We start from the raw sequence: 27,200 nt of genomic DNA on the forward strand, positions 1-27,200 counted from the left end.
GTGGAGAGCACTCAGCAATCAATGGTAAGAGGTATATATACACTCAGCAGTCTCACCTCAATCCATTGACAGTTTTGCAGCATCCTTCTCCACGCTTCTAGTCCTAAACACTTACATACGGGGGGAGTACTCAGAAAGGAAGAGAAAGATCAGAAAAGAGAAAATACAAAGGCAGTTACTGTACGAAAAATACGTCAATGATCCATCCATGAAACACCTGCTTATCAACAAACACAACAAGTTCAGCAAGTTAAATGCTGTGGTCTCACTATCATCATCTGAGCATCAAGAAAATATACAATGAAAAACTTTTAAAGCAAATAAAACATTTTTATAAAATATTTCTGATTTTTATTTCGCCTTTTTTCACCTTTGTTGCCATTGGCTTTTGCCTTGCTTAGGACATTTAATTTAATATTCAACAATAATATTGATCTGCCTGCATTGAAACAATTACATGAGAACTGAACCGAGCTAAACAATGACATCACGGTTTTCTCCAGAGCGGCTATATATAAATGAACTAAATTAATAACTTTTTTACAACAAAAATGAAACATCATTGAACCTACTTAAGCAGGACTGTGACGCTATTTTCTTCTGGAAACAAACTTTGTTGCATTATTTTCCTGTTATCTCTGTAAAGCTGCTTTGAAAAAATCTGTATTGTAAAAAGTGCTATATAAATAAATGTGACTTGACTTGACTAGGCTACTTAACATGAGGGCAATTGCATTACTCTGTGTACAGCAAACTGCACTACATCCTCAAACTCATGATTGTCAAATTTATTTGTAGCAATTTTTTTTCCCATGTAGTCTAAAGTATTTTTTTGCAGAACTGAGAAATGACTGCCTAAGGGAGGTAAAGTTAGATAAAGTATTTTTTTGTCAGAAGACCAAGAAACTCTATAGTACTGTATACTGTAATATCGTATATACTGTAACAATAGACCTTAAGCTGCAAAATTATTCTTAAATCCTAATAAGATTTTTGTTAGTGTTATGAATTGATCTCACTAGTGTTCAATGGGCATGTATTTTCTTCCTTATTGAGATGTGTATCCAAGTGAAATGGCTTCTTAAATGAGAAAAACAACAGTAGGGCGGGACTTGATTTTGTCCAGCAGGAACTGATTGGATCATAGGGTCGTGGGCATCACAGGAACTCCCCTTTGCTGGTTTGAATCTTACCACACAGTAGTACTGCTAAGTAAATCCATAATCCTGTCTCAAGGCAACAGCACACTTTCCAAAAGAACTGACTTGAGTTATTATCAGCATTCACATGGCTCTGTGAAATATTTGATCATGACTGTAAAGCGGAGGACTGTGGTGTTTTTCCACTCTCTTGAAGATAAAATCATTTCAACTCAAATCCATTCATTTATATTTTTATTAGTCAGGCAGCCATATAATAAGAGGGTTAGCATATAGCCAGCCAATCATCATCAAAAAATAAAATACAATTCCAGGACAACCCCTGCACTTAGTGATGGGGTCCTGATCACCCTGTGGGAGTTCATGTTGTGATGAATGGCTGACTGGACATCATCCTCTTACATACAGAACAAAATGTGATGTTACTTCCAACACAATAAAAGTACAAATAATGTTCGAAAGAGTAGATTTTAAAGGAGAGAGAAAAAAAGCCAAACCATCACATTAGGTTCACATTAAAAACAAGTTACAGTTGCTTTAAAGACAATTCAAGCACAATTTATTTGCATTGCAACATTATATATTTTTAGATAATTATAACTTTCTCAATATATGTATATGTATATATATATATATATATATATATATATATATATATGTTTATTTTTATATAAAATTCTGTGTCTGCATAGGTACTATAAAGACATCTCTTTGATGTTTATGTTCCTGAGATCTATTCTTGGGGGAGTAACTTTATCTTGACGGAAATGAATTTTTCATTACTCAGGTGGGTTTTTTGTGTGTGTATGTTTTTTATATTTAATTTTTTTATGGATTGGCCCTTTAAAGACAACATTTTTTGATAAACATGGTAAACCCATTTCAATTTAGAGGAACATTTGCCAATGGGCTAAGGAAAATAAACTTGATATTTTATGCAACTTTGCCTATCAAGTAAATGGGATTAAGATGTTTTGCAGTGTTGAGTTAATGTTTAGATCAGTATTTCTGAAAGCTAAATTTGAAAGTGGCAGACAATCTGAAAGCTAACACTATACTTTGGTATAACTACTGGACAAACCTCAGCTGTTTAAGGCACAGGAAGAGGAAATGACAATGGCTCAGGTAAAATGAAGAAACTAAAGTAGGGTGGAGTCAGTTTTTAAGAAATGGCCAAAAGATGCTGGATAGATTAGACACTGATAATAAAAGCTTTTAACTGATTGTCACCTTTCAAGTTAAACGCGTACCACCACCATAACATCATTGCCTGTTTATATCAGAGAACATGCCGTTTATGAGTAACATAAGTAAACTGTTTGAGTCAAACTCAAGGTTGTGTGTTAAATATGTTGAATCTAGACACTGCGGTCATCTTTCTCTTTCAATGCAATCTTTTACAGTCCATAAAGGAGAATTACTGCACCACTAGTATCAAACTATATTTCCACAACACGTTTTCCACGTATTCACACGTTTTTCACGTATTCACCCCATCTTCCATTGGTCAGACAATCAGATCTGAAAAACTCACACCATTGGTTGAGCAAATATTGCTATGTGGGGCTGGTTGCTGAGTGATATTTAGAAAGCACCACAAAGTCACAGTACTTTTTGGGGACTCGCTTAATAATGGTTGACTTTGTCTCTGCAATTTAAGACAGGATAGAAGAGGATATCTAAACATTACAAAACCTACGCATTTAAACCTTAACCAAGGGCCTAATAGCAAATCTCAAAAAGTTAGCAAAAGAGTTTAGAGATGCAAGTCTAAATTGATCAAAACTTGGTGCAGATAAACAGGACATACTGAAAATTCAAGCCAAACTTTGCTAAACTCTACCCAAAGGTGTTATTAATTAAAAATCATCATAACTCAGCAACTGTTTGACAGGAGGTGTTAATGTTAAGATAATATTACCAATCTATCAGACTAATCATACAATCAAATATCAGCAGCTATTAACTGCTACATAGCTGACACATATGGTGTGTGGCTGGTGAGAATCAGCCACATAGTGACACTAGGCCTATAGCAAGCTAATTGATATTTTAGCTTCTTTATATATCTGGAACTGCACAGGCAAGATGAACAGCATTCACAAAGATTAACCAAATTCCTTCAGTTCCCCCAAATCAAATGGATATACATATGCATATACATTTCTAAAAGTTTTTTGTTTTTCACCACTTGGATTTGTCTTTTCTTTTTTAAACTTTAGTCATAGGCTGTTTGTCTGAGTTGTCGGGTGTGGCTCAGGCTCATAAATACTAACACACAAACTCAAAATACAAACTTTACAAAACATAGATATTCTGAGTCAAATTTCATACATTTTCAAAGCTAGGAAATGCTGTAACTAAAGTTGGGGAGAAATAACACCACTTTAATATTAACCAAGACAGCCAGAACTACCTTTTTGGTAAACAATGAAAGGGCCAAGCCACAACACAATGGAAACAAACTACAAAAGTTTCTCGGCCACCATAAAGGGGTGGGTTAAACATTCCGGTAAACAGTTCAAGTGTCTATAAAAAATATTGGTACAGTAAAAACTTTGGTTTTGTTAGTCCATTAACTATAGTATAAAGCATTTATGTTAACTTCAACACGGCCTCTATGGTGGCTGAGAAACAATGCTGCGAAATTGGCTGATTGTGCAATATGTGGCTCTGTTCAAGGTCCAAGGGTTCATAAAAAATACTAGTACAGTAAAAACTGTATATTTAGATTTTGTTAGGCAATTATTCCTAGTATGAAGCACTTGTGCTAAGATTTAATGCACGCTCCGTTGTGGCTGAGAAACGGCACTTTGAAATGGGCTGATAGGCAATAGGACGGCTCAATGTGTATTGTCCCTCATGGGAAGTCTAAGTGTTCATAAAAAAAAGATTAGTACAGTAAAAACAATTCAAAAGTTGCTTTTTTTTACCGTTAGAAAGTGTATGTTATATGAGAGGCTGCCTTGAACTTTGCATGAACTAATTATTACATTTAAATGAACCAATTGAAGTGTCCATTAAAAAAAAGATTGGTGCAATAAAAACTAAAAAAAGATAATTAGACCCTGCTTTGTTGGATTTAACATACCATTTACAGGTGGAGAAATTCTGACTTGGCCATTTTAACTCCTAACAGTACGTAAACATGCTAAGTTCACATTCTTGGTCTGTGAGGTCCCGCCCACTGCCAATTTACCCAGTAGTATTTCGACACCCTGGGTTGCCAGTTGGCGGAAAACACAAGCCAGCAAACAAACTGGGTCAGAGACAGCAGATTCTACCCCAGATTCTACCTCGTCATCCATCTAAAAAGCTCTATGACCAGAGGCATATTAAAACGTGGATAAATCAATTCATCAACTTACATCGTCAGGTTCGTTGCCTTCCATGTTGCGTGTCCTCAAACTGGCAACCCACTTTAATCTGAGAAGGAGAGGTGGGGCAAACAACTCTCTACAATATTTTGACTGCAGTACCCATTTCAACCTCTAGCTGTCAATATTACATTCTGCACAGTGTTGCCAGATGTACGATAATTATCGTATTTGTACGATAATTTTGACCTCTGTACGATGTACGATCAATAATGAAAAAAATCCCATAATGTACGATAATTTCAGAGTTTTCAGTCGTTCGTCCAAACACACATCCTACCGCCTCTCTCTGACCCCGAATCATTTTGCAGGCTCGCCTGCCTGCACGCAAGCACGTATACACACACACCACACGGTCAACACTACACTACAGTTTTGCACTAACATTTTTTTTACACTACACTACAATTTTAATTATGTTCAATTACAATTTTCTAGTTCAAAATGTGGACTGTCGGCATATCTTTTGCACTTTGGCAAAAAAAAAGTTAAGTAGCCAGACTTCCTCCAGTTAGTGTGAGCGCATTACACAGCTTGTTTAAATTGGCTGTAAAATTATTTGGAAAATAGCTATATTTTATGGGTTTGGTTCGTGTACGATAATTTTGAGGTTTTGGTACGATACTTCGACATTTCTAATCTGGCAACACTGATACTGCAAGTAGTTAGTTTAGCACACTAGTGTGCAGGAGCACTTCCATTGTGTTGTCACTTGATTCCCTTCTGTTGTGGCTTGATTCTCCTGTGTTAAATTCTGTTTTCTTTTTACATTGTTGTTTTGTGCACCACTGGCACACCACAGAAAAGACACAGCTGTATAGCATTCTAATTGGAAGTGGACAAATTGAGAAGACTATATACTGACCGCTAAATGTCTTCAATGTGCCAACCGTCTGATTGGAGATTTTAGGTAGGTTAAGTAGGTTTTTATAAGATGACTGTAACATAAAAGGTTAAGGGTAATGAAAGTGGAAAACCCACATTGGGCTAGTAATGCAGCCACTCATATCCAGCCAAATAAAAGTTTACATTGTGAAGTCCACAATGTGTATCACTGTATATGACATGATATTCTGTGCTTTGCTGGTTAATGATAGGAAATTACACAAAGTATACTAAAAATGCAAAGGCAGATAGACATCCAATAATCAGCTGTGACAAACATAACATTTCACATTTGTTAAAATAAAAATATGGAATGCAACCATAAAGTGTTTGTGTAGTTGGGATGAGAGATCACAGGGTTAAAGGTCATGACTGTTGTCCACTCCATTGGGTTTCCATGGGCTGTCGAAGGAACTCCTCCACCTGCCGGGCCATGTCCATGGTCTCATCCAGATCGAATTCACCTTCAGTGTCTAACATGGATTCATTCCTTGAGAGACACACAGCAATCATACAATCATACAAACAGACAATCATAGCTGCAGGAACATATTTTGAGCAGGGGTGGCTGTGAAAACAAGAGGGGGGGGGGGGGGGGGGGGGGGGGGGGGGGCGCAGAGCTACAGGACTAGAGTGATGCGCGATGACTGACAGGACGATGGCAAAGGCAAAAGCGCAAGAGAACTTTTGTTTATAAAAGTTATCTTTGGTTAAAGGGATAGTTCACCCAAAAATGAAAATTCTGTCATCCTTTACTCACCCTCAAGTTGTTCCAAATCTGTATGAATTTCTTTCTTCTGATGAACACAGAAGATATTTTGAAGAATATTGGTAACGAAACAGTTGATGGGACCCATTGACTTACATTGCATGACAAAAAAAAAAAAAAGGCGGCAATGGGGTCGCATTACCAGCATTCTTCAAAATATCTTCTTTTGTATTCAACAGAAGAAAGAAATTCATACAGGTTTGGAACAACTTGAGGGTGAGTAAATTATGACAGAATTTGTTTATTAATCGGTAGGAAACTTGGCACATCCCTAGTGTAAAGCCTAGACGCTTAAGTAAATAACTAGAATGCGAGATTAGTTGCTACTGTGGGACAAACAGAGTCTTGCTCTTTTTCTGCTCTCTCTTTGCAATGACTAGAAATTCTTGTTAATTGTTAATGTTGGCTATAGAATTATGTTACAGGTTGACTTTTTACAGTCAAGTCATTAATGTTTGCAATGAATTCTAATTAATAGATTAATTAATACAATAATTTTTTCTCTTTTTTTTTTGTTAAAACAATTTTAGCTATTTATCTTTAACACCCCCACCTAATTTTTTCTTGGGCTCCACGGCAGGGGAGCACCACTGCAGCACCCTCAGCACCCCTACTTCCCCCGGTACTGCATACAATCATGCAATCATGTTATTGGAGAGAATGACACTAATAGCATGGGGGAAAAATACTTAAATGTTTCTTAGAACTCACATTGATGGATAGATTGTGAAGTTATGGTTTTGATTGACAGTGGGCGATGCTCCGTGCTCCATGAATGAATTCCCGGAAGACGGTTCAGGATTGGGTGAAGAAAACCTGAGAAGGAAAAGAAAATACAAGCAGGTCATTTAACCTAAGGTCTGTATTAATATTTGATGTTTTTCTCAAGTCATTCTTGTAATATACTGAGAATTTGTAATGCTTCTGGTATATGCATTTAAATACACATTATAATATTGTGTCGAATAAGTGTTCAACTTCCAACATTTTGTTTGCATCTAGTTTCCCATTATTTAATTAAATTATTATAATATACTGATATATATAAATGGGTCCATAATAGGGCTTCTCGACTATGGAACAAATTATGATTATTTTGGTCCATATTAAGGTCACGATTATTTAACAGAATATGCGAGGGGCAAATTACCAAAATCTTATATTACAATAGGAGTACGTTTATTTGACAATAATGATAAATATCATGATATAATACATTTTTTGTTGGAAAAAAGGTTTCCAAATTGCAAACAATTAGACAAAGAAATATAACAGAACAAAGATGCAAATGTAATAAACAGCACTTTAATTTTTGATAGTACATCAGGTAATATCTAACAGAGGAAATACAACAGAAATTGAGTACAGTAATCAAATATAATAATAAAACACTGCACAGTCTTCACTGTATGAATTAAACTTATGTTGATTCTATAATAGGCTGCTGTCAGACCTAAAGGACAAATCCAATATATTGTATCCAATATGCACATTCGATTTTATCTTAACTGCTTATGTTCACTTAAGACATAACCAAATGTGTTTACACAAATACACGCCAAGTTGGCATTTTTAAATATTTTGGGTTGTGCAGTTTATGACTATTTAGGTGCATAACAAGGACCTTAAGAAAAGCTGGTTGTCAGTGTGGAAGTACCTAAACATGGACTATATTACATATGCATTCAATTTTCTCCTTCACCTGATTTCTAATCACATGTGGACTATTTAAGCACTGAGCATGCTGTAAAATTGGACTGATGATTACATGCATCATTCTGCAAATGCAAATGTTACGGAGCGTTTTTTTTTTTTTTTTTGGGGGGGGGGGACTGATGATTACATGCATCATAATGACTTTTTAACTGAAACCAAAAGTCACAGTACGACACAAATATAGAGCATTTTCTCTGTTCTGTAGATAATGCTTCTTTGACAGCATTATCTGCTTCCTCATTTCCAAAGATCCCACATAATGTGCAAATTTCATATTCAAGAGATGAAAATTTGATTAATGTGTTCACAAGTGTTGGGTCATCTGTTTTAACAGATCCCAGTGTTTACAGAGATGTTTTTGAGTCAGATATTTTTAGTTGTGGTGCACTCAGTGCCAGTATTAGAGCACTAGCTTCTGAGGTGAAAATGCTTTGGTCAGGAATACAAATAAATACCCTGACATGAGGTGAAAATGCTTTGGTCAGGAATACAAATAAATACGCTGACATAGTTGTTGCAAAGACAGCAGATACAGTATTTCATAATAGATCCATTTGTATATATTGGCATATGAAGTGGGAAAATTTCTCTAATATTTACAAAATGCTGATGATAATCATGTGGATTTGATTTGGATTATTTTTGGCTTTTTGTAAAATAAAAATCTGAGAGAAGAAAAAAAATACTCACTCAACCTTCACCACCTGCTTGATCTCTGGTTTGACGTATCCATCCCCCACTGCCTTTGCTGGAAAAGCAAGATCATGTTCATTAAAGACTTGCTACTGGAAACTCTTACATTCACAAGACCCAAAGTGAGCATTTTTCATCTAGACAGAGCATTATTCTGATACTGGTCCCCAACACTGCACATTTTGTATGACTCCCTAATTAAGCACTCCTGATTAGAGCAGTCAAAATATCATTTTGTCACTACACGAATAGTGTAATAGAATGCAGTAAATGATTTGTGCTTTATCTGCCTGTGGTTTAGTGCGTTAAGCACATCCACAATGGGAGTCACATATTGTGACTAGCATGGTTCAAGTTCACTTGTGCATTTGCATTCTTTTGTGCAGATGTAAGTTCTAGTTTATGTACTGTATATATCTGAATAATCTCATATAGGATGCATTTTAGTGAGTTTATTATCCTGTTAATCAAGTGCTACAAGTTTACTGGTGTTCATTTGCTCTTCATCTTACGAAGTTTAGCTGGCGATGCCCTACATTATTTTATTGGAATATTTGAAAAAATTATAATGATAATAAATTATACATGCAAAGATCGCACCCTTTATTATCGTTGAAACTGTCATTTCAGTTCAGCACAAACTCACTGACATAGTTCCCCTCACTCCTCTTATCTTATCTCCTCTACATTGCACAATAAATAAAAATAAAAAAATATTTTTACATAATGTTTTTGGTTTGTCATCATTTGTTGGTTATAATAAAAGGATTTGTGAGTGTGCAGAACTTGTACTGCCGTTTTGAGTGGATTCTGACTCGCACACTAACTCAGATTCACACACTCAACAGACATGTCTGTGATTGGCTCTAAAGCTCAACACTGAAAAAACATGTAAATGGGAACTTGTCGCTCTTAATAGAATGTGCATGAAAGTTTTTGAAAGCAGCTGCTACCGAATTTAATCATACTACCATTATTGCAGAAGTCGGATCTACACTAAGTAGTTGTCTCTGCTAAGTAATTGTAACTATGCTAAATAGCAATCATAACATTTCTGATACATTTGCAAAAGGCGGCATGCATACAGTTTGGAGGGGTGCAGTAACGGGAGAAGACTTCCTCTTTGGGCTGGTTGGGATAGAGGAAGAGCAGATGGTTCAGATCACTGATCCGATCGGCCAGAGAGCGGATGGAGAAATCTTTAGTAGTAAAGGGCATCAGGTTCCACACCATCCGTTCTCCTGCACAACGAAACACACATACTCAATAATATGATGGATGCTGGGTAAAGCATTTTAAAGTAAAGCAAAGTCACGCATTTCTGTTCAGCTCTGACCCACGTTTGGCTGCACGCTAGGGCTGTACTGTCCCAGTCGATTAGTCGATTAATTGGTCGATACGTTCTGGTTCGACCAAAATTCTGATTGGTCGATTTTTTGCCGCGTTCATTTCATCAGTTTTGCCGCGTTCATTTCATCAGTTTTGCCGCGCTGAGGCGCGCTCATTTCATCAGGTGGAAAGCACTAACTGCTAATGGGGGTGTTTTCAGAGTACCCTTGTTTCACTGTAACAGTCTGTCTTCAGAACACCCCCCTTGTTTTCACCTTTTTTGGATTAGCCCAACCCAAGAGAGAGCGCGATAACTATAGAAGGTTTAATGCTGAATATTATTCATTTAATTGTGAGAGCGTTTAATAGTCAGTCCTCTTCTAACATGTCAACAACAAAGAAATCGACAGTGTGGCAGCATTTTGTTAAAATTGATAACAGGAAAAAGGTCGAATGCAAAGTTTGCAAGCAACAGTTTTCCACAGCTCGACGACAAACATGACATATCATCTAAAAGTGGTAAGCTCACTTGTCTGCGTTAGCTTGCCCTGTCTGTTTTGAGTAGGCTATATGAACATATCAGAATTTGCATATTTCAATGTTTTAGTGTGATGATAACCTAACTTTTTTATTTTTTATTTGGAGCCTAATGCGCAATTGCGCTGTGCTGTTGGTTGTGTTAGTTTTGAGCCTAGGATGCTTTATTTTTCAGTTATGCACTTTATTTCGTTTCTGCTCTTGATCTGGTTTGTTTAATAAATATTCTTTTTTTATTAAAGTGGACGTGCCTTTTGTGTTTATTAAGAGTAAAAGCTTTAAGTTAATAGTCTATTCGTGTCTCAGCTGCGAAGCTGTCAGCTCATGTTCAGCCTCGCTCGGTGCGAGGACATGCACGGTGAAATGATAGTGTCTGACAGTTATAACTTATTATAACATATGACAAAAATAATTGTCTAAATTATGTTGCATATTCCTCAACAGTTCTTGTGATGATATCACTAGTTGACAACATACTATTTTCGGAAATCATAAGCTATGATATTGCGCAGGTGCACGTGATGCAACGCTGTCAGAGTGTCAGACTCATTTCAGTGCAAAATAATTAGGTCAAAAACGATTTAATATACTGCAAATAGCCTACTAGTTTTTTATGTTTATTTATAATTCATTTAGGCGGACAACAAGGCTACCAAGTACTGCGCACAGTGCGCATCTAATTAATGTAACGGTTTTTTTTTGTTTGTTTTTTACCGTCATTTTTAGTCGATTTTAGTCGATTTTTAGTCGAAAATTTCAGGACTTCAGTCGACCAAGATTTTCTTTGGTTGAGTACAGCCCTACTGCACGCAACTGGGTTCTGATGAATATTGTCTTTACTAACCATTTACTGTGCTTCTTACCTGCTTTGTTTGGGTTTTCTGCGACCCATGCAATGGTGATGCCTCCGATTTCAGAGTCGCTGAAGCGCAGGAGGAACGTGCCGTTTGGTTTGGACATCAACATGTCCTGAGCTTGCTGCTTGTTAAGAAAACCCAGAATTGCTCTGCAGAGGAACATACAACATTTTACCAAATGTACTCTTATTACTGACTGAAGTGTGTTGAATCAGTCTTTACCCATCATTCCAGTGAGACTTCAGGTGTCTTTTCATTAGCTCAATGACTCCATCAAACCACTGCCAGAATGTGAAGTTCCTGCCTGGCAAACTCTCCTGTCAACACAAAAACAGCCAAGACTGGATACTGCATTGCATTCATTTCATGTTCTGAGAAAAAAACTAACGTAATGGCTCTAAAGTGAGACAACGCATAATGGAAATGAATGCTGAACACTAGCCTTGGGAAGTCCAACTTATTTATATTGACAGCTCTGGTGACCCGCAAGTTTATTCTGTCCCACCCGTTTAATCTCTCCCACCAGTTTCATAATGAACCAAAAATATTTTTACATTTCTCACAATAACATAAAAGGTCTCTAACGTTGAGTTTTGCACCATTGCTTTGGCAAAGCATTGGTCAACTGAAATAAAATCTAAAGCACGATATGGCTTAGTGTCCTTATCAAATCACAAAAGACTGCGATTTAATGAAAGAACTACATAGTCTATTGCACTGCGAGTTTCAAAGCGAAGCGTGCACTTTGCTCGCACGATCAGCTCGTGATCCTGTGTTTTCCATGTCTCAGATTCACACTGAATGCATCTTTCATACTAAACTATAGCGATTGCTGCATGTGCTGTGAGTTTAATGTGCATTTAGAAAAGCACATAGGGGTGGTGGTGGCGCAATGGATAAGACACATGCCTTTGGTGTGAGAGACCCGGGTTCGAATCCACTGTGAGACACCAATGTGTCCCTGAGCAAGACACTTAACCCCTAGTTGCTCCAGAGGCGTGCGACCTCTGACATATATAGCAATTGTAAGTCGCTTTGGATAAAAGCGTCAGCTAAATGAATAAATGTAAAATGTAAAAGCAAACAGCACAAGTTATACTTTATTTTCACAGTTTCTAACTTTTTGTACATATGATTAAAGCATTTGGGTGATTCGGTAAACATGTTTTCACAGAAACTTTTTCTAGGGTTTAACTCTTGCAAGTGAAAAAACACAGTAAAACAATACTTAACATTATGTATACAATATAATAAAATAAAATGTATTTTACAGTGCAGCTGTATTACAATACTAACACATTACTGTCTTAGGGATAATAATTATAGTAATAATAATGATATTATAATATTATTTTTACTATTATAATATTGTAATTGTTTGGCTTCCTAAAATACCGGTGTTAATGTAATGTAAACTGGTATGCCCCCATACCTCACCAGAGGGACCGAGGTCCATCCCCATAGTCTCACAAAATCCTATGGGAGACACTAATGCATGCCTCTAAAATGCTCTTTATTAAAACTAAACTCGGCTTCATATGTGTGTCGCAACATTATTATGATTCTCTGCTCATTTAGAGTCCCACATGACCAAAAGGCTGATTCAGACAATTCAACTGATTCCGCCCGAATCGTTCAGTCTGATTTGCCAACCATTGAAAAGAATACATTTAAAGAAAAACATCTTCAGGTGATAAGCATGTGCAGACACTGGTTTGTGTATTGGTGATGGTTACCCTATTGAACTGAGACCAGGTGATGGTCATGTTGCAGTAGTCCTCAGGGTTATTGCTGGAACTGCTGAAGGCTTTCTGAGCGAGGAACACCAGATTGTCTTCTGACAGGCCTCGATCGCTCTGAACCTCTGATTTATATTTCATGTTCAGAGCCTCGCACAACTGCGGCCACAGCACCTTATCAGGCACTACGAACGGCACTCGACCCTAAGGAGACAACGAAGAACCTAATGAACACAGGTACATTCTGTTGTGAACACTGTAGTACGTGGCAAAGCACAAATGTTTCACTTTATTGCATTTTGGTCATGTAAAAGGATTTAAAGACATTTCCCCGACAAACAACAGTGTGAAAGCCAGGGCTGGGTTGAACAGAGATCTTTTAATCTATGCTGATTTCAGTTGATGCGTGAATAATACTTCACTAAACATTATTTGTAGCGCCTCCCATCCAATAATTGCAATAAGCTTTGTCCTTTGATAATTCTGATTTGAAACAAATCTGTCTGAGCTTTCAAATTCTATCAATTTTATAACGAAATTCAAACAAATTTCAAAAGCTTGTTAGTTAACTAGACAAAATAACCCTAGAGAAGAACATCTTGCAAAATATATGCACTATATTAGATATTCATTGTATTTTTACTTAACATGTTGTCTTCATTATTTAATGTTTGAATAAATCTGTCATGAAAACAAGTTATTACCGCCAATATATATATAATTTTTTAGTTTTTTTGGTGCATCACTAAAAGATACTATTGATGAGGTTTCAACTGAGAACAGTACATTTCATTCAAATATGCAAACAATATGTAAATGATGTGTCCTAACCGGCTCAGAGAAAGCATTATCCCACAATACTGTCGCTGTAGCGTTATTGTCTTGACTCCCATGAACGATGACCACAACAGGCAGGGATAATGTCTGCATTAGAGAGAGAAACAAAAAGGAACAAATGCATTTATGATACAATGTTGAATAAGACAACAAATAGGAATGACTATGACAACATTTCTTTTTTAGTTCAATGTTTCACCTTCACGTGAAACACAAGTTCATTTCCTCCCACACTGAACTGAGACTCAAACAGAACAGTAAACTTCTCTTCAGTCACTGACTCCGCCCCACGGCGATCTGAACGCTTAATACGCTTCAGAGACTGCAAACAAGAGGAAAAATAGTCATAAAAAAACAATAGGCTTGATTCATCAAAACATCCACTGAATCAAATAAAAGTTAACGGTAAAATAAAAATTAATTACTGAAATAATAGTCAGAATTTTTTTAAATGGAAGCAAGCTCTGCAAAACAATGCAATACAATGATGATTGAGAGATGAACATTCCTCAAAAGTCTGGTGTATCATATTTGATACTTGCAAATTAACATGATTTTTTCTAAAATAAATTGATGTATGGATAATCAAGTTAACCTAATTTCTCATGAAATATTACTAACAACATGTTAACCCTTGTAATAGATTAAAAAAAGTAAAAAATTTAATAAAATAAAAAATACTGTATACACCTGTTGCATTCCCATGTCCGTTTGGACCCTGTGGAAAGTAAGCTTATTAAACAGTCATAACTTATTACCCCTGTGGTGATAATCAAGTGTTTAATGTAGTTTATATGTCTAAGTGGTGTTTTTAATATCCTTTAAGACAAACCATGTGCAAATTCATGTCAACATGAGTATTTTCTGAGTATTTTCTCCTGAAAACTGCAGTGAACCAAAGACAGTCTCAAAAATGTGGTTTGAATTCGCTGACGCAAACTACCTTGTAACCAATCACGTCAATGTGTGAACTTCAACGAGTGGATCTCTGAAATGGTTTGAGTGAGTGGAGGCAGGGCTAATTTGAATATTCATAGAACTGCGTATACTAAATGAGGCAAGGGTGTAGAGTTACATTCAAGCTACTTTAAGGCATGACTAAACATTTTTCAATGTGTAATTTTGGTGATCAAAGATGAATTTTAAGGGATAAAATGACTGAATACAGGGGGACTTTATTTTTCAACTAAAACCATATTGCCTTTCAGCAATGTTTTGATCATGTTGATAATTGAGGCCTTTGCGCATCAAATATGATACAGTAGGCTTTATAGGGTTAACAGCATTTTGTGGTGTGTGCAAACACACTCAATGTGTAACATGAAGCATTTAAGCGCAGTTTACCATGGTCCTGAAGTGTGCGCTCAGGGTGCCAGTGGTTTGATGGTACTCCATCACACAGTTGTTGTTCAGAATCTCTCCACTGCTGTCACTTCAGTATAAAGAAAGGACAAACAAGTCATGTACACATGCAGGAACAAAACAGTGTTTCTCGACAGGCCTTGGTGGAGACGTCCATAAAACTGTATAATATGGTAGACATGTGTGATTCAGATGCACGTGCTGTATGCGGTACGCGACTACAGTTACAGTGTGGTGTCTAGAGATGTGCCAGGTGAACTGTTTGACTGGTCATCCAACAATCATCTAGTCAAATGGTTTAATATTACGGTGGTGCAGAGATGCAAATTCTCAAAACATTTATAGATGCGGCATCTCAGAGAGTACTTTAGCAGACAGTTCTACACTGTTCATAATAATCAAAAATCAATCATGAGAAGATCAAACTGAACTCAAACATACGCGACTTATCCAGATGCCTGTACCACAAAGCTAGTTAAACAAATTCAGGGTTACAGGATTGGTTTCGAGTAACCCTCTTTCAAAGAAATGAAAGGTGGATTAAGAATGTCATACAATTCAATAGAAATGGACAACGGAATATTTCTTCTGGGAAATTAAAAAAGAAAGTTGTTTTCCAAATGTGCATCTGCAGTTGTCTTACTATTTTCCCCTAGAAAATAAAAAATTTGTATCGTATGAAGTAGGCTACTTTTCACTTTTTTTATTTTTTTATGATAGGTCCACTCTGGTATCAGTTTTATCCTCCATGCTGTGTGATAGCTGTGGTAGCCTTTTATGGCTGTTATATGTAAATCTACCAATTAATTCTATTTTGGATGATAATTAGGTATTCAATTCAATTTGAACCGTTATGATTATTCTCAGCCAGTGTTACGTTGTGTGCATTTTTGTATTTTGTTAACTGTTTCTACCTTTCTTCTTTTGTTTCCTGTCTTTTGAGTTATCAGATCACTGCTGATCGCTGTTGCCTGTCAGCGGTTATTGGACGCTCAGCAAGTGGTTCTTTTAAAACACCTCTTCCGCTGCACAAAAGGGAGCTGCTGCGACTCCGGGGCGGTTGCACTTCCAGAAGCCAGACCAAAAGGGTTTTATAGTACTTTGAGTTTTTCTTTGACTCGTTTGACTCGTTTAGAATGTGGTAGTAATGTAGGAGAGACCTGCCCTTTTGTTTGAAACCTGGTTGGTCAGTGTTTTTTTTTTTTTTGTAAGAGTATAGATAAGGTTGATTGTATTTTTTTTCTCTTTATGATAGGTTAGTTACATTGCTGTTTAATTTCGTTAGATTGTTTGTTTTTTGGGGGGGTTTTTTGGGCCTTGGGTCTCTTTGATGAAAAATACCACTTTATTGATTTTATTTTGTTCAACAAATCATACCACTTTATTGTTACTTTCTTTTGTTTACGCTGTGGATCTCTTCAATGAATTCCAGCATTTTTTTTTGTTTTTACTTCCTTCAGCTATTTACAAAAAAACTATTATAATTTTTTGTTTACAAGTGTTTTCCCTGGTCCTTTTGGTCTGATGGCTTGATGGAAGCCTTTAGGTGTTTTTATTTATTTATTACATCTTACCCCTAGTGGACATAATAAAATAGGAGCTCCGCCACTTCAGTAATGTTTGTAATATTTTGGACAATGTGGCAGATCCCAAAGATGAGGATGGGATCCCTACCCCAGATGAGATAAAGGAACAAGTACTAAATCTCTTCCATGTTAAGTTTTAGTCAAAGTTGCTTGTTATTTATTTCTATAGCTAAAAAAACTTACTTGCGGGTGTTCTCGTTCTTGAGTAATGCCTTGGCCTGCTGTTCGCTGATGATTGTGGCCTTAACCTGAGGAGGATTCATGTGGACGTTGAGTTTTCCACCGACCAGCAAGCGAACCGTCGCCGAAAATTTTGTCTGAGTCTTCAGCACTTGAGGAGGCTGTTTCTCAATAATAAATGTGCTGCAGAGAGACCAGAAGAAAAAGACACCGCTCAAAACTTTGCTTCTCGGAGAGAGGCAATTGTGTCCAATGACGACAGCGACTGCTTACGCACCTGGTGACGAGTGCTGATATGACATCAGTGACGGTAGCGTTGAGTTCAGTGAGAAGTTCTTCTGTGGGTCCAGGTATGGGCAGCTGCTGTGTCAGGTGTTCAACTCGACGAATCTGCTGTCTGTTTTGCCAGATCATATCGGCCAACTTCTCACACCTGCATTCACAAAACAAGAACATAAAATACTGTTCAAGAGGAACCTGTATAAAGCAATGCATTCTTTTTATTCTTTTAATCCCAATATTTGCATTCTTTAATGAGGTTTACTTGTCAAAATAACAGAAATCATTAATTATCTTTTATATGTTTTTAGATTTTGGTAAATGACTAAATATCAGTCAATGCAAGTCAACTGTAGGCGAATTAGACATTACTGGTCTGTGTGTTCATACAGAAATGTTTTATTTCATAGATGTTTTTTTGACCTCATCACATTTAAGTTTGTGTTTGTTAGGCAAAGTAAGGCAAGTCTAGTATATTTGTAGTTGTAACCAGTAATTCGTTTAGGCTTGGTGTTTATAATAAACGCAATTAAACATTGTTTAAGTTCAATTTATATAAATATTACATTCTAGTTCTGTATACCGTTAAATATGATGGATTTTTGTGAAGTGAGGGGAACTAAAATACATGTTTCTAGTGTTATAATGTCATAATATTTATGTATCAAAAAATGAAATTCAACTTATATACCAATGTGACTTACCTTGCGACTTGTATTCAGATGCATTTTTCCCGGAATCTATGGTAATATATATTGATTTGCACTTTGATAACTAACATTTAAATATGCCAATAGATCCAAAAAACAAATGGGCTGCTTTTGTGTATGGTGTGGCCTTAAGGTTTGTATAAGGGTACTTCATATTAATTAGCTTATAAAAAGAAAAACGAGCCTACGGTACCCCCTCAGTAAATATGTGTGAGTGTGTGTATATTGTGCATCAGTACCAGGCTTGCAGTATGTCCAGTCCTCCCTCTGATGGTCCTCCGTTTCCTGCGAGCTGCTGTCGTCTCTTCCACTGGATCAGTTCATCATCCACGATCACGGTTTGCTGTTTCCTCAACAGAGCTAGTGTTCTCTGATGCTTCTCCGCCAATTCCTATACACAAACACACATTATATTATTCAACTGCTGGAAAATATTTGTGTAGTAAGTAAAAAAAGACATGCTTATCATGGGGATTGAGTGTACCTGTCTGTATTTCTGTAAGGTGTTGGCCTCTCGTGTGAGCCAGGCCTCTAGCGTGGACTTCCTGCTCTGCAGACCCGACTCTCTCTGAACACGCTCGGCTGGAGGAAGGCTGGCCAAGCTACTCATCTGTGCTACTCGACACAGATAAACCCTCAATGAATCGGTTAAAAATACAAGCTACAGTTCAATGAGTACTCAAAAGCGTTCCCAGAAAGCCCTGCGTTAGATATGACATGTCTTTGCCATTTTCACTCAGCTTGAGTTCAATCAAGAGAAATGACATTGTGGAGAAAGCTGTTGACAGCGTCAACCACATATATAGCCTACGGGAGTAAAGTGTACACCAACTACATACCGCATGTTAACTTGATTAAAAAAAGGAACGGCATTCTGTTGTTTTGTGTATATTAACTAGAACAATCTGACATTAATTGCAATCTTGAATTGATTAATTAGCAGAAGTTATAACTCCCTCACCTGCACCGATGCATCGTACCATGGTAGATAAGTACGCAGCGACTTACATTGTTGTATGGAAAAGCACCCCAGAGCTCACTGAACTGCAAGTTCCATATTAATGCATAATCAGGTAACACTTTATTTTACAGTGTTGTTGTAAAATTTGGGGTGGTGGTGGCGCAATGGATAAGACACATGCCTTTGGTGTGAGAGACCCGGGTTCGAATCCACTGTGAGACACCAATGTGTCCCTGAGCAAGACACTTAACCCCATTGTAAGTCGCTTTGGATTAAAGCGTCAGCTAAATGAATAAATGTAAATGTAAAATGTAAATGTAAAATGTTACATGTAGTTACTATAGTGATAACTATAAATTATGCATACTGTAATTACATGCAACTAACCCTAAAACTATAGTAAGTACATGTAGTTGATTAATATTACTCAGTACTTAAATGGAGAACTACACTAACAAGGACACCTTAAAATAAAATGTAACCCATAATAATGTTTGATTTTGTTGCTAATTTTATCTCTGTATTTTTACTGAGTGTACAGTCCTTTACTCTGCTGTGTAGTTGTAAATTGCTCTATAATTAAACTAGATTTGAGACTTGATAATCACTTTGCGTAGCCATTAGGCTGCTTTAACTTGCTAAATCTCCAAGAGATAAAATATATACTCACTTTATCAGTAGACATCAACGGCATGTACTCCATTTGAAATTTACTCTAAAAAGGTTGTGCTTGCAGAATCAAGCATTCAGCGGTTTTGTGGTATAATATAGAAAAACCCTAAATGATATGTGCAGGATGAGATGACTTATATGTTCATACCCTGTATCCTCAAGCTCTCCTGGTATTGAATGATGAAGTATTCTTGACTGTGCTGCAGCTTGCGGAGGTCGTTGTCTGTGTCCTGCGTCATGACACGCAGCTCCTCAAATGTCTGGTTGATCTGCTGGTATCTCTGAGGGGTCCCGTCCACCGGACCCGAACTGCTGGCCTGATCACCACAAACATACAAAATATCATTAAATTGTCACATTCCAATCATTACATCCTCAGTGTAGATCAACAACCAAATAAACTGTGTGTGTGACTTACATTGGATGCTTCCTGTACAAGTCTTTGCTCAGTGTACAGAATGTGTTTCACACACCGCACAAGCTCCAAAGGGCAAGGGTCATACGAGCTCTACAAAACATAGGATTATCAAAATCACATCATCGTGGGTATGAACTCAATTCATCAGAGGAACAAATCTTTTGAAATAAAACATGCGATTGACCTCAATTCTCAATCATTAAGATCAGATTCTAAATGGACAAACAAATAATCGGATTTGGACTGACAGTGTGAACAGTCAAAGTGCCTTTGAAGCCGCTTCATACTCATTTCGCATAATTTAGAGGAAAATTTAAATAAATTATTATTTCTAAAGAAATATGAACTAAACAGTATGAATACAGCATATTTTGTTACTCGAAATCTAAGCTGTGTGCAAAAAAAGACTTCAGTCTGATGTCGGGTTACACAAAGCAAATCATCTACACAATTATTTCGTTTTCTTATTTAATGACCGACAATTTAGTTGTAATAATAATTTTGGCGCTATAGCCTGAAAGGTCTGATTTATGCACTGTTACAACATCCTTTTTTCCTTTTTTTTTACAATGACATTTGAGTTCATGATTTTAATGTTGTTTTTTTGTGCCAGACTAAAGACTAATGACAGACTGTTGATTTTTGAATAAAAATATGTTTTGGTTCAGGTTTGAAATTCATTATCTTTTATTATAGGCTATGTAGTCTAATATCATAGTTCTGGACTAAATGTGAGCATAAACAGATTCAGTATTCCTTAAAATGAATAAAAAGACTGAATTATTTGTAGCACCTCTTTTGCTCTTATAATAGCTATGAATATTATTTGAAATCTTTTCAACAGTAAGTGATTTTTTTTTAGACCAGTTAGGTTCGACTATAGAGCCTGTGATTAATGTAATTAAAGACTTGTGCAGATAAAATGATCAGAGCTTTTTTTCACTGGTTATTTACTATTTGAAATGGTAAATGGTAAATAATGAAAAATCTGTAAATCAGATATAAAGATAACAACAGGATAAACAATATACCGTTTTATTATGTCAAATCAATTTGGTTCATATCCATCTAAATTTGGATTGCACAAATTCACAATGTGAATCAGTTTTGTTTCTTAAAATCAATAAAGATTTAGTTCAACAATTTTCAGTTATTTGTTTCCAGTCAATTCTTTCCAAATCAAATGTTTGTTTGTTTTCTCTAGTCTATTTAGCTCCAAATTAGTTAGTTTATTTCCTCAGGAAAAAAAAAATTAAGGAAGACCAACAGTTCAAGAAGTTTGAATCCTCAAGTAGAAGAAACGGTAGAGTTCATGTTATGACGTTTAGGCCTACTCAGTCAGTCAATCTAGTGTCCAAATCCATGGGGCTCGCCATCAATTGAATTTCCAGAACTCTTGTTTCCAGAGGAACAAAAAAAAAAACTGACCAAATCCGTGTTAAATGATGATTTTATAAATATTTAGTCTCAAAGTTAGGTATATAGATATTTAGGCACATTTATCTGCAGCAGCTCTGCTCTGGCACCTCGTCACAAAATGGAGGATTCAACTCTCCCTCTGCAGAAGAGCACGTTCTAGAAAGAGCAGGCTTAAAGGGCCAGTAACCATAAACCATATAGACCAAAAATGTAAATTATTATCATACAGTATTAAACATGTTTGGTATCATTTGAAATGTCTCAGTGCGAGTGGTACAAATGTCTCATTCCCAAAGAAGTAAACCAAAAGGTAATAAAGTTCTTAAGAGTTTAGAGATAACTTGCACACAGAGGAGGGTGCGTCTTCCAGGCAAATGTCATTCTGCTCCCCAAAGGTGTAAACTCTGAATGCAATTTCCAATTGTTAGCAAATGTTTCCACGTGAAAGAAGTTTCTTGCAAAGGAGGCTCAGGGCGATTCTGCAACTCAGATCAGCCCATAATGATGAAGGATCTCAAAGACTTCTGCATTATGTATTTTTCTAAATGTCGGGTTTAACCTACATCTTTTACTCTTTATCTCTGAGCATTTGATGTTATTGTATTGATTATCTTTGAACTGATTATGAAATTGGCATGATACATTTACCTGACATAATAAATTGTTACATTTGATTTTATTCTGAATTACCAGATCCCAGTGTAGATGGAACGTGAGGCAAATCTGGTGGGATTCTAGATTCCTGACTAACTGCTTGATTTTAACTAAGTTGTTATGAAGTCGCAAATAGGGGGTTATGAAGTCGCAAATAGGGGGCTAGATAAAAATACTATTAAGGTAATAGCAAGCGTTGAAGCGGCATTATCTTAATGTACTAGCCATAACTTCTGGTTATTGTTTGGGCTTTACCTAAGTTGTTATATGGGCGACTGTAGGGGGCAACATGGGTAGGGGGCAACATGGGTAGGGGGCTCTCTGAGCGACACAGATTCCTAATGAACGAGTAAAATATAAAGTAAAGAGTTAAATAGAATAATCAAATGTATTGCCAAACTATTATATAATTGACCAATAACCAATTGGGCAATCTAACCTAAATTCAAAGTCGTGATAAAATGGAGTCAGATAAAAGCTTAAATAAAATGTAATAACTCTGCCATGCGGAAAGACAGTAACACGCAGAGACCTTCACCCGTTCTATCGGAAACCGCCTTTAGGCCGATCTAGACGGGAGTACACCGTCTAGCACAGTTGCCTGTTGTGAGATGTCACATTAAGTTTAATCATTTTTCTTTATTAAGGGTCTATTGCAAGGAAATGTAAAACCATTTCAGAAACTCTCCGTCTCCTGTACTTTTTCACAGGAAAGCAACCAAGAAACCCTGATGTTTCATCCTGTCGGGTTTGCCTCATATATCTGCATCTGGTTCTCATACCTTCAGCTGTGTGGCATAATGGCCCAGTTTGATCTTCAGCAAGAAGCCATCTTCACCCATCTGATGCTCTGCCTTCCTCTGCAGCTCCTGGATCAGACCCTCCAGCAGACGCTTGGCTTTAAACTCGTCCAGCTGGTTCTCCAGGTCGATGGCATCCCTGCACACGACATAAACGTGCTTCAGTCCATTTCATGCCCTGCTACAATAGTACACAGACTTTATAGACCTTAGTCAGGGTAGTATCATATTCCTTTTTTACAGGAATGAAAACAAGGCTGTGAGGGTTAGAACAGTGTATTCAATGGACTGTACTGTTGTGAACTAATGAAACACCATTCCGAAAAAAGAAAAACCTAGAGTCAAAAACTCCATGAAACAGTTTTAAGAGTTGTGAAAATTACGTGATGTAGAATTTTATACAGTGTATGTCATTGTAAAGACTAGGGCTATAGCAATACCCTCATGTCACAATTCGATACATATCACAATACTGAACTCACAATACGATACTACTGCGATACTCCAAGACACATGATAAAAGGTTAACAAAAATGTTACTGTTGATTAAAATGCTAAATTTGATATTACATTGTGGGTTTAAATGAATAGGTTTGGACTTGGTGGTGGTAACCCAATGCACAGGACGATAGTGACACTAGAATAAAAATATTCATGATTCTGAAGCTGAAAATAAAGAATTATTTTAGAAAAATATGCTTTCAATCTGTCACTGACATTTGACATTATCAGGACCCACAAATATTCCCCCATTGCATATACATCATATTCAACATTCTATATAGTAGTTTAATGTAGTACTGACACTAAAACTCTGAAAACTTGAATTTTTTTCACACAGAGTTATTTTTTATTTTGGGTGAACTATCCACGATACATATTGTTGCAGTTTTGTATTGGGATATAGGCTATTGTGACACGATATATTGCTACACTCCTGGTAAAGACTGTTTGTCTATCCCTCACAGCCTGGTTTTCATCTGTGTTAAATTCAATATGGCATCTAACCTGGTCTATTACATACATAGATCTGAGCTTTTATGGGAGGAGACACTCACCACGGCTGAGCCTCCAGCCACTGTGCCAGGTAGTGCCGCACCTCAATGGGGAAGTGCTGCCCATAGAGAGATTGCATCTGATGCAGGGCATCCCCCTGCAGCTGCTGTGCCTGAATCCACAGCGCCATTCCTGGCTCTGGACAGATAGACAGATGTGCATTTGCAACATTAAGAATAGTATGAAAACTGTATCCCACAATGAAAATGTGCTCAACTTGACCTTCTGTTTGACAAATTAACCAAAAGAAATATCTTGCTCTTGACTGTGAAGTTATGCCTGGAGCATAAAACTAATGTACGTGTTCCACATTTCAGAGTTGTATCATTTGTCATCATGATGCAATGAAACATACTGAATTGTGTGGACGTCGTTTTTGGCCAAGTGGTCATACCAATCTTGCACTCATTATCCCCAGACTATAATTCAATAAATCACTATATGGCAAGTGTCATTAGCTATATTATCATTAAAATGTTTTTTGTTTTTTTGTGAAAATGCCAAGATGGAAGGAGCTGTCCTCTGCAACCAATTGTTATTGTTAAAATGGCTAAATCTGACTAATCAGTTTTAGATTTTTGCTCATGTGCAGGATGTGAATAGTCATAATTCCCACAGAATAACTATAAGAAGAATATGGGTAACCAAACAGTTGATGGACAATTCCATATACTATGGAAGTCAATGGTGTCCCATCAACTGTTTGGTTACCGACATTCTTCAAAATATCTACTTTTGTGTTCAGCAGAAGAACGAAAATCATACAGGTTTGGAACAACTTGAGGGTGAGTAAATGATAACAGAATTTTCATGAAATCATAAAAAAATCATATATTGGGTTTTTGTTGAGGAAATCAAGGTGATGCTAATTTCCGGGCTGGCCTACAATAATGTGACATAACCCCAAAAGCGTGAATCTTTACACAGCAAAATCGGACGGTTAAATATAATTGTGGTAATCTGTATTATGTAACATACACTGCCTTAATACGTTGTCCATATGTTGACTTGGCTATTGGCTTGCTTAGTTGGGGACATTTAATATTCAACAATATTATTGATCTGCCTCAAGGTGGACGATGACACAATTTTCTTCTAGAAACAAACTTTGTTGTATTATTTTCATGTTATCACTGTGAAGCTGCTTTGATGCAATCTGTATTGTAAAAAGTGCTATATAAATAAAGGTGACTTGACTTAATTTGTAAAAAAAATAAAATAATAATAAATATAATTTTTTTTTTTTTTTTTGTCAGCATTGTGTGATACTATTTCAAAGTGATTTCAGTCATTTTGACAGATAATAAATTGTATACTGAACTGTATACCTGTGAAAACAAACCTGGAAAGACACGTGAGGATTTGGGGAGAAAAAAAAGAGATTCTTTGTGCATTTATTAATGGCAGAAGAGACCTCAAATGTGCAGTATATGTTGACCTTTTTCATACTATTACAGCGAAATGCAAAAGGAAAAAATAAAATAATCACGAGGAAAAGAATGCAGTGACTGAAAAGAGCTCTTGCCATAGATATTCTGTCACGTTAAAATACCAAGTGTTACATTATTCTCATCTTATTCTTAAATAAAACATGAAAGAAAACTGATAGCGCATTGAGTCAAACTGACGGATAAGCTTTAGCCTATTTGTAGGGCAACATTATGATTTGAAATGATTAGTTTCAGTCTTTTTGAAAGGAAGTTCCTCAAACCAGAAGTGCCACCCATAATTCAAAACCCAGTAAGCTAATCAGGAATAAGGTGGATACACTCACAATGTAGAGGAAAAGTCATCATTCCACAAATATTTCAAATGTGCTACATCGTAGTCACATGACCTCTTGTTGCATGTTTAAATCACCATTTAGAAATCATCTTGGGAATGCACATGGTTAATTTTTATGCATAAAACATCTGAACTTCTGTCAGTGCCATCGAACTATAGCTGACGTCACTACAGGCTCAACAAATGGAATGTCTAGTAAAATGTAGGATTTATAGGATACATATTTTTGTCAAAGGACATCCAAGTATTCTATGCATACACAAAATGTGCACAGTTTTTGTACTATATACTGCAGAGACAATCAAAGTAGCATTTTGTTTAAAACGGCCTTAAAGTTATACATATTGTAGAAATAGAACAGTATGGCATTACACTACATCTAATCATATGTTTTTGCCTTAACATGCTGCATGTCTGTGCCCACACATACTAAAGAGTGCGATAATATTTTAGACGAACCATGTAAAAACCATGATGCACGAGTATGGTAATCATTTAATACCATCACTGCACCATGGTAAATCACATGTAGGCTACTCTTCCTGACGCCAAAAACGGGTATTTAGGTTGCCAAATAAATTAGATTTGAAATACACGTTTTAATAAAACTTACTAACATTACTTTGTTCTTTAAAAAAAAAAAAATTTGTTCGTATTGCTGTTTTTGAAGCAGACTATATTAAATTAGCACATACAATTAGCATCAACATAAACCTGTTGCTTTAACCTCAAGAGCTAAGTTAAGTTAACTGGAAGACAACAGGCAAACTGAAATTAAATATCCCAAAAATCATGTTTTACAAAATGAAACACTACACTACACATTTATTTTCAATTATGAATTTGAGTACTCGTGGGTTGTTTAGTTAGCATTAGAAGTTAGCATTGGCAGCTAGCATTAGCTTAACCTTAAGGATCAAACATACAAACACAAGTGTTTCAAAGCGTCGCGTTAACATCAGACAGTTTACCTGTGCCATGAACGATTTAAAAGTGTATTAGAGTCCGGAAACATGGTGAATTATCACCCACGGGAGCAGTTTAACATCTGAAGCAGCTCAAAGCAGTCACATGAGAACAACTGAATAATAAAGGTGATAAAACATGTGCTCACAGCATCAAAGGAGACCTGCAGCAGGAAGATGTGATGATGACTTGTGGATTTTCAAAGTTTGACAGCGTTTATCCATCCATGAGCTCCACTGCATAAAAATACACTACTACAGCAACTCTAAACTGAGTGGTGCAGGTATGACATCACTTTGTAGGCCAAAACGCGGAAAAGAGTAAACATTTTAGGACTTCCTGTTCCATCGTCACGAAGTCAATTTGATTTTTGTTAAATGGCTGAAATAAGGTCTGTGGTGAATACAAGCTCAAGACACTTTCACGTTTTATTTTACAACATAAAATACACCC

General features: G+C 36.5%; 1 protein-coding gene and 1 long non-coding RNA gene across 5 annotated transcripts; one reads left to right on the forward strand and one right to left on the reverse strand.

Annotated features, from left to right (window-relative positions):
- The first annotated feature begins 1,013 nt into the window (after positions 1 to 1,013).
- LOC309485860 lies at positions 1,014 to 5,343 on the forward strand. Its single transcript, XR_014201271.1, has 2 exons — positions 1,014 to 4,678; positions 5,200 to 5,343. It is a non-coding gene; the product is annotated as an uncharacterized lncRNA (long non-coding RNA).
- Positions 5,344 to 5,489: 146 nt separating this feature from the next.
- Positions 5,490 to 27,162, reverse strand: stat5b (signal transducer and activator of transcription 5b). 4 transcript variants are annotated; one of them, XM_082152726.1, is made up of 20 exons: positions 26,896 to 27,162; positions 23,999 to 24,134; positions 22,923 to 23,079; positions 20,068 to 20,157; positions 19,798 to 19,966; positions 18,501 to 18,631; positions 18,256 to 18,407; positions 17,305 to 17,460; positions 17,031 to 17,210; positions 15,244 to 15,334; positions 14,099 to 14,221; positions 13,894 to 13,986; positions 13,060 to 13,266; positions 11,546 to 11,640; positions 11,330 to 11,472; positions 9,686 to 9,841; positions 8,598 to 8,655; positions 6,903 to 7,007; positions 6,745 to 6,816; positions 5,490 to 5,912 (listed from the first exon to the last, which is right to left on the reverse strand). In XM_082152726.1, exons 2-20 carry the CDS (start codon positions 24,124 to 24,126, stop codon positions 5,789 to 5,791), a joined length of 2,430 nt encoding a protein of 809 aa, XP_082008852.1. In that variant the 5' UTR covers positions 24,127 to 24,134; positions 26,896 to 27,162; the 3' UTR covers positions 5,490 to 5,788. The 4 variants fall into 4 exon arrangements, with proteins under 4 accessions (XP_082008852.1, XP_082008853.1, XP_082008854.1 ...); XM_082152727.1 differs by having other exon boundaries at positions 15,244 to 15,331; positions 26,896 to 27,158; XM_082152728.1 differs by lacking the exon at positions 6,745 to 6,816 and having other exon boundaries at positions 26,896 to 27,153.
- Between the last annotated feature and the right edge of the window lie 38 nt (positions 27,163 to 27,200).

This window comes from Leuciscus leuciscus (genome assembly GCF_965113295.1).
Source record: "Leuciscus leuciscus genome assembly, chromosome: 21".
In the NCBI taxonomy this organism is placed as follows: domain Eukaryota; kingdom Metazoa; phylum Chordata; class Actinopteri; order Cypriniformes; family Leuciscidae; genus Leuciscus; species Leuciscus leuciscus.

Excerpts from the sequence above, each read along its gene's own strand:
- stat5b (XM_082152726.1), bottom strand. The coding sequence starts at position 24,126 with ATGGCGCTGTGGATTCAGGCACAGCAGCTGCAGGGGGATGCCCTGCAT. Across the intron at positions 18,632-19,797 it reads GGAGAGCTTGAGGATACAGG|CACAGATGAGTAGCTTGGCC; the intron begins GTATGAACATAT and ends TGTGTCGAGTAG. Across the intron at positions 15,335-17,030 it reads AAGAACGAGAACACCCGCAA|AAGTGACAGCAGTGGAGAGA; the intron begins GTAAGTTTTTTT and ends TTCTTTATACTG.